Genomic DNA, 8,519 nt, shown 5'->3' with positions numbered 1-8,519 from the left:
TGTTTGGGCAAACTCCCAGGATCAGTATGAACACTATTTGTATTCTTCACAAACAATAAACCAAAGGAGTTTTACTTAGTTTGTTTGCCCTGGAAGCAGCTTTAATGACATGCATCCACCCAAATGTAATAGATTTGATTATAATGTGATTTTTCATAATTTTCTTCACAACAATAAGCCCATGTCATAGGAAACTGGGCTGTATGTAAAAATGTCACAAGCAGCAAATGTAACAAACACCTCCAGTGCAGGTAGGAATGTAAAATACCAGATAATTAATTTGGGCCTGAAGTACATACGGTCAATTCCCTCATGAAGTGTGATAACCTCATAACTCCAGAATAGCTCCACCCACCCACCTGTGCAGAATTAATGAAAATCTGAGTTGGTTCACAGAGCCTTCTAAGTCTTCTCTGGTGGCCAATTTTTCTGTCTAATTTCATCCACCATGCAGTGTCTCTACAGCATGTTGGTCTGACATGAGCCAGGCTGCAGTATCTTAAGAGTAACAATGAGCTTAATGGCTTTTCTAAACCAGGGGTACAAAAAGGCATAAATCACAGGGTTAAGACAGGAGTTCAAATAGAACATAGTTATTACAAAGAAAGTAGCTGAGGCATCAAGCAAAGTGTCATGGCCTGTGAGTACAACACAATAATATGGGCAGAGGCACAATAGAAACACAATAACAACAACACCAAGATTCCTGGCTGCTTTCATTTCAGATCTTTTAGCAGTTACAGTCGCTGAACTCTTGAGAGGTAAAGCTGCAACATGAGACCGCATGGCACGAGCCTGAGACACAGCCACCACAAACACTCTCATGTACAGAACTATGATGACAGCGACAGGAGCAATAAAAGAGAAAAAAATATCTGCAAGTCCAGCAATGTAGTTAACAACAATGACACACTCTCCAAAGCAGGAATTATACCTTCCTGGTTGTTCCAGGTTATTCATCATTAGCAGAATGTAAAGGAAAACATAAAATATCCAAGACAGACAAACACAGACTTGAACTCTTTTTTGTGTGACTTTGTTGGGATAATGTAGAGGCTCACAAATAGCCACATATCTGTCAACTGATATGAGCACCATGGTTCCTATTGAGGCAGAGGTAATAATAAAGCTCATAAGAATAAACAGAACACACATGATGTCACCGAGCAACCAGCATCCGTCCATGAACATAATGTGAAAGATCATGAGGAAACCCACGAGGAAATCTGAGGTAGAAAGAGAGAGAAGGAGGAGGTTGGTGGTTGTGTGGAGCTGCCTAGAGAGAAAAGAGAACAACATACTGATAATTATTAGTAACTTAATTTGTTATACTAAGACATGAAAAGTCAATGACTGAAACACAAAAACATAAATTCCTGAAAAGTCTAAGATCTAATATTTGTTTTTTTCTATTCCATTCATAATTTCTCTCTGTACAGCTGCCAGTTGTGTAAATTGACAACACATATGAATACCTGAAGTGGGAGATGGAGATGATGACCAGCAGGTCACAGTGAGCAGAGAGATGGAGGACAGTATAATGTAAATAAGCGGCCGAAGTGAGTTTCCTTTGTAGTGTGGCCGGGTTCAGAATTAGAGATAGGGTAAGGAGATTGGACTTCAGGAGGGAGCTTTGAGTTGAGCTGCTACTCCTTCGTATCGAAGGGAGTCAGCTGAGGTGATCCGGGCATCTAATTTCGATGCCTCCTGGACGCCTCCCAACAGAGGTTTTCCATGCACATCCAACTGGTAGGAGACCCATGGGGAAGACCTAGGACACACTGGAGGAATTATATCTCTTGGCTGGCCTGAAAACGCCTCGGGGTCCCCCAGAATGAGCTGCAAAATGTTGTGGGTGAGGGGGAAGCCTTGGCCGGCCTGCCGAGCCCTTTGCCACCGCGACCCGACTCCGGATAATTGGCTAAAAATGGATGGATGTTTTTATTGTTTGAAATTATTATTACCTAATTGTTATTGACAGGTTATCAGCCCCAGAGTTGGATTTCCCTATGACTCGCTGGAGTGGGTCAGAATTAGTTACCATGATCTAAACAGAAACCAACAATCCGTGAAATTAGCACTACATGAGATTTCAAGTAAGGTTTTCTTTTCATTAAAACTGTATCATTAACTATTAGGTAGTATTTCATCAAATGACGGGGAACAGGCATAGTTTGATCTCCAGAAGAAACGCCTGCTACATTGCTACGACTATATATTGCGGTTCCAGATCCAACCTGGAAAAGTAGATTCCGGTCTAAGGACTGGGGATGCAATACAATGTTAATTTTATTTTGATATTTCTTTAAACCTATTATTATTAACTATTGTTCTTCAAATATTTATTAAACTTTTTATTATTAGTTGGAATGCTGGAAGCATTCCAACTATTGTTCTTCAAATCTTTATTCAACTATTTCTTCCGTACGTATTTTGGACCATATCTACTCCTTCATATTTTCAGATACAGAAAAAAGTTCAATTATTCAAATATTCAGCTACTTAAAGACACACATGGTAAGACTTTCCATATTTCTCACTTTTCAAATCTTCACATTATTAAGCTTTTTATGATTTTTTATGATCTTTTTATAATGGGACTCAATGGGGAAATCTTCAACTCATGTTCAACTTTAAACGTTTACAAGTTCAAATTTCAAATGTTGACAAAACCTTCAGCTACACTTTTGAATTTTTCATATTTTTTCAAATATTAAAATTATTCAGCTTTTTATCAAAACAAAAATGAATGGTTTCCAACAAAGAACATCTTCAAATCCGCTTTCAACTCTTCAACTTCAAAAGGTAAAGGCTCTGCCATGCTTTCAGCTAGAGACACCATTTCACCTTTAAAATGTTGACAAAACGTTCAGCTATTACTGTATTACTCAGCTTTTTTAAAATATCTTTTATAGTGTTTTAACTGTCTGCGTTTTCGTTTTATGTTTTTCCGCAACTTTTCTGCCGTTATCATTGGTGTGAATTGCGCAGCTCAGAGCGGGTGACGTCATACTTAGAGCGGAGAAAGACGTAAGGATTTTGTGATGAAAATATTTTAAACTTGCTCTCTACTCCAAACCGTATACTCTTTGGGCATAATTTATAGCTCAAAACGTGGGAAATCTTGTCTTCTGTAGTAAACTGCGGTCGATAGGAATCCAACAGATTCAGATGTGTTGAAATCCGACTGAATGTGAGCGCAAATCCGTCCCCAGCAGCAGCCTTTTGGTCTGTGCATCTGCTGGCTGCAGGCACTTGAGCGGCCGCACACGCAAACAGGTGCGCATGTACACATGCGTGAACGGCAGCACACGTGAACGCCCACTAATGGGAAACAGGCGCGCGTGGAAACGCACGCGAACTGGTGCGAACACGCCTCAACGGCCGCGCACGTGAGCGGCCGTGTTAGAAGCCGGGCTAACAGCTGGGCCAACGGCTGGGCTCATGGCCGCGCTAACGGCCGCGCTAACGGCCGCGCTAACGTGTTATTATGGTCGCGTGCACGTTCGCGTGTGTGCAGGTCACTTTGGTTATAGACATCAGGATTAACAGGTCCACTGACGCTCATGTTCATATTCTGAGGTTTAACAGATGTTTTTGTAGACACTCTGCAACCCAATAATATCAGGAGTGACAACATCTGCACCTGTGGATCATTGGGTTGCTACTCTGTCTTAGATGAAGAGGATCAGTGGTTCAAATCCCAGCTGTGGCTAACTTTTATCTAAACAAAAACTTTTTTTTCTTTTGTCAGACTGGACGTCCTTGCGGGCTAGGCCGCATGTTTGACACCCCTGATTTAGATGATGCAGTTTTCCTTTCAACTTTTCCAATTATACATTTAAACAACAAGGATTTTCAACAGTTCAATTAAATGATTTTGAACTGTAACATTTTTCAACAGGAATTTTGCCTTTTCTATATTTTCTATAATAATTTGCTCTTTATTTATATATTCATCTATTCTGCTATATTAATATATATAATATTAATATATATATATATATATATATATTCAGCTATTTTCACATATATTCAGCTATTCTTTCATTTTCAATATATTTAGCTATATTTAGAGAAGTTAAGCTATATTCCACTATGTTCAGCTATATTCAGCTATGTCTTTCAAATATTTCAGCTATAAGTTTCAGCTTTTTGCATTCCAACACATTTTTTGCAGGAAATGCTCTTTCTAGTTAGACTTCTTCTATTTCTTCCATCCGTATTTTGGACCTGTTTAGCTCCTTTATATTTTCAGATACGCACAAAAGTTCAATTATTCAAATGTTCAGCTACTTAAGGACATGATTGCTATGACTATTCATATTTCTGACTTTCAAATTTTTGAATTATCAAGCTTTTTATGATTTTTTTTACAATGGGATCCAATTGGAAAAGCTTCCAATCATCTTCAACTTCAAACGTTTACAGGTTCTTAAACAGTTTAGCTCGAGACAATATTTAAATTTTCAAATGTTGACAAAACCTTCAGCTATTAATTTTACACTTTTATGTTTTAAATATTTTATCAAATATTAAAATTATTCAGCTTTTTATCAAAATGAAAAAGAATGGTTTCCATCAAAGAATATCTTCAAATCCCGTTTAAACTTCTTCAACTTCAAAAGCTTACAAGTTTGCCATGCCTTTAGTTAGAGACACCATTTCCAGTTTAAAATGTTGACTAAACGCTCAGCTATTACTGTATCAATCAGCTTTTTGATATATTTTATAGCTTTTTAACTGTCGGCGTTTTTGTTTTATAGTTTTTCCACACCTTTTCTGCCTTTATCATTGGTGTTTATGGCAGAACATATCAACTGCGGCAGTGCATCAATGGTTTGTGTGTCCATTTTATAGCGGAGTATCAGAGATTTTTTTTTCTTCTTCTGTCAGACTGGACATTCTGGCGGGCCGGATCCGGATGAAAGAATAGTTGAAAATAGCTGAATATATATATATATATATATATATATATATATATATACATATATATATATTCAGTTCAGCTATTATATATATATATATATATATATATATATATATATATATATATATATATATATATATATATATATATATTCAGTTGCAAATATTTTCATATTGGAAACTATAACTGCATGTTCTATAATGCATTGCATTTTTCATATTTTGTTTATTTCACTATTGATACTTATACAGATTATAATGTTCTCATGACTTTTACATTTGCTACTTATGATACAATTATTCTTCCTTTTTTTAGGGGCTGCTGGTTTTTTGGGGAGCATGATATGTGGACTGTAGTACTACACCTCTTTCATCCTTACATCTGCCTCAGTAGGAAAAATGGTGCTCATATCAGTTGACCGATATGTGGCCATTTGTGACCCTTTGAGCTACCATACCAAAGTGACCAACAAAAGAGTCAAAATCTGCATTTGTCTGTGTTGGATTTGTTCTTTTTTCTATAATGGTGTGATACTGATAGACTTCCTGAGACATCCAGATCAATATAATTCTCGCGATGTAGATTGTGTGGTTTTAATCAACTTCATAAAAGGAGCTGTTGATACCTTGATGACCTTTGTTGGCCCCATTGCCGTCATCATAGTTCTGTGCATGAGAGTGTTTGTGGCGGCTGTGTCTCAGTCTCGAGCCATGAGGTCTCATATTGCAGCCGTTACACTCCAGGGTTCGGTTACAATACCAGCAAAGAAATCTGAGAGAAAAGCCGGCAGGACTCTTGACATTGTCGTGCTGTTTCTGTCCTTATTTTTATCCCTCTTTTGCGAGCTAGGAGATGTCAACAAGTCTGGCATTTTCAATTTTAGTGGCTGGCTACTTCATTGTAACTCCAGTGTAAACCCAGTGGTTTATGCTTTCTTCTACCCCTGGTTAAGGAAAATCTATTAAACTCATTGTCACACTTCAGATACTGCAGCCTGGCTCCTGTGATGCAAACATAATGTAGAGATGAATGTGGAGTGATTACAATGGTTAAAGGTTTGTTGTTGCTACTTCACCCGCCAAACTAAGTGCTGATGGAACAAAGAACAAAATATGAATTTTTTTTTTATTTTTAAAAAGAGTCAAGAGTCGGCTCTTTATTAAGCCATGCTTCAGCATAGAAGCTTTGTGAGGCCGTTTTACCTAGTAAAACCTGGTAAAAAAAAGTTGTTTTTCACTAGACTTATTATACTATTTTTTTTAACAAACATACAAATACTGTTTATTTGTTTGAGTGACTGAATTCAAAAACTTTAGATGTGGAACACAATGTATATTTTTCTAAAACACCTTTGACTTTCATGTGAACGTTAACAGGCCTTATTCATTTATTTTGAGTATGTAAACTAACCGAGATAATCATTACTGTGTTTTCTTTCCTCTTTATGTTATTGAATTTGCTTAAACATGAATAATACTGTATATTGTATTCATTATTCAAGTGACTCATTTGCTTTTAAACAATATGTTTGAATCCTGATTCCAACAGAAAAGAATCTCCAGCTCGTTCACTGTTAAATATCCTTTTTTTTCAATTGTTAAAAAATCATCAAGTACCATTAATGTGATACGAGTAAACACTGATGTAAAAATGTTACACACTGCATTGACAATGAAGCATAACACTTTAAATTGAATTTGTCATGTGGTTATTGATTGAAATGATTCTTGACAGGTTATCAGATATGTTTCAGTGGTAAAAGGTATTGAAATTTCAAAATGCAAATTGGCAGACAAGTTTAGTTATCGGAATGAACAGTATTTGTATTCTTTACAAACAATCAATAACCCAGAGAAGTTTTACTTAGTTTGTTTGCCCTGGAAGCAGCTTTAATGACATGCATCCACCCAAATGTAATAGATTTGATTATAATGTGATTTTTCATAATTTGCTTCACAACAATAAATCCATGTCATAGGAAACTGGGCTGTATGTAAAAATCTCACAAGCAGCAGATGTAACAAACACCTCCAGTGCAGGTAGGAATGTAAAATACCAGATAATTGATTTGGGCCTGAAGAACATACGGTCAATTCCCTCATGAAGTGTGATAACCTCATAACTCCAGAATAGCTCCACCCACCCACCTGTGCAAAATTAATGAAAATCTGAGTTGGTTCACAGAGCCTTCTAAGTCTTCTCTGGAGGCCTAGTTTTTCTGTCTAATTTCATCCACCATGCAGTGTCTCTCTACAGCAGGTTGGTCTGACATGAGCCAGGCTGCAGTATCTTAAGAGTAACAATGAGCTTAATGGCTTTTCTAAACCAGGGGTAAAAAAAGGCATAAATCACAGGGTTAAGACAGGAGTTGAAATCAAACAGACATGTTACAAACAAAGTAGTTAAGGCATTAAGCAAGGCGTACTGACCTGTAAGTACAACACAATAATAAGGACAGAGGCACAATAGAAACACAACAATAACAACACCAAGAGCTCTGGCTGCTTTCATTTCAGATCTTTTAGCAGTTACAGTCACTGATCTCTTGAGAGGTAAAGCTGTAACATGAGACCGCATGGCACGAGCCTGAGACACAGCCACCACAAACACTCTCATGTACAGAACTATGATGGCAGTGACAGGACCAAGGAAGGTGAAAAAAACATCTGCAAGTCCAGCAATGTAGTTAATAACAACACAATCTACAATGCATGAATTATACCTGCCTGGTTGTTCCAGGTTATCCTTCAGCAGCAGACTGTGAAGGAAAGCAGAACAAATCCAACACAGACAAACACAGACTTGAACTCTGTTTTTTAAAGAGAACATGCTGATAACTATTAGCAGCTTAATTTGTTATATTAAGACATAAAATTTATGACTGAAACACAAACACATATTTCCCTGAAAAGTCTGAGATCTAATATTTTTTTTTTTTCTATTCCATTCATAATTTCTCTCTGTACAGCTACTAGTTGTATAAATTTGATAACACATATGAATACCTGAAGTGGGAGATGGAGATGATGACCAGCAGGTTGAGAGTCACAGTGAGCAGAGAGACGGAGGACAGTACAATGTAAATGAGCATAGATACAGAGTGAGGACGCATGATCTTCCTGCAGGAGGAGTTGAGCAGTTGTGGAAAGCAAAGTTCAGTTTCTTCAAGGGTTTTCATTCTGAGGATGTGGAGACAAGATGCTGCTCAGCTCGTCTTACAACAGACTGATCTATTGTTGTCCTGCTTGCTCTTTTACTCTGGTGATAACTTTCTCTTAGTGGGAGTGACTGAACTTCTCTCTCAATGTCTCAACTATCTTCATTGGTCTTTTCCTTGTACTGCACCTCCCCCTCTTTTTTCCCCCTTGTATTCTAAACAATTACAATGTCCATCATTTTCTGTAACGGGGAATAGCAAAGCACATCACATTGCAGCTAACGTTGCATTTTTAGGACAGTTGACCACGACAAGAAAAGGGCGAGTCCAGTTCATGGTTACTATTATGCCATGAACCTGGATAAGCTATAGATGAAAATATATTTTCAAAATGTTAGCAATAACAAGGTTGAACTCATGTCTTGTTGAATT

The 8,519-nt window shown here is 37.3% G+C and overlaps 1 protein-coding gene across 1 annotated transcript; it reads right to left on the bottom strand.

Annotated features, from left to right (window-relative positions):
- Positions 1–459: 459 nt before the first annotated feature.
- On the bottom strand, positions 460–8,042 carry LOC137783268 (trace amine-associated receptor 13c-like). The gene is made up of 4 exons (XM_068573071.1): positions 7,936–8,042; positions 7,653–7,688; positions 1,476–1,568; positions 460–1,276 (listed from the first exon to the last, which is right to left on the bottom strand). The coding sequence occupies exons 1-4, from the start codon at positions 8,040–8,042 to the stop codon at positions 460–462; spliced, it is 1,053 nt and encodes a 350-aa protein (XP_068429172.1).
- Positions 8,043–8,519: the final 477 nt, after the last annotated feature.

This window comes from Clinocottus analis, unplaced genomic scaffold (genome assembly GCF_023055335.1).
Source record: "Clinocottus analis isolate CAN_PGR_092001 unplaced genomic scaffold, fCliAna1.0.p SCAF_12, whole genome shotgun sequence".
Classification (NCBI taxonomy): Eukaryota; Metazoa; Chordata; class Actinopteri; order Perciformes; family Cottidae; genus Clinocottus; species Clinocottus analis.
This window is presented reverse-complemented; position numbering and strand designations above follow the sequence as displayed.

Excerpts from the sequence above, each read along its gene's own strand:
- LOC137783268 (XM_068573071.1), bottom strand. The coding sequence starts at position 8,042 with ATGCGTCCTCACTCTGTATCTATGCTCATTTACATTGTACTGTCCTCC. Across the intron at positions 7,689-7,935 it reads ATCTCCATCTCCCACTTCAG|TCTGCTGCTGAAGGATAACC; the intron begins GTATTCATATGT and ends TTTCCTTCACAG. Across the intron at positions 1,277-1,475 it reads ATCTCCATCTCCCACTTCAG|GCAGCTCCACACAACCACCA; the intron begins GTATTCATATGT and ends TTTTCTCTCTAG.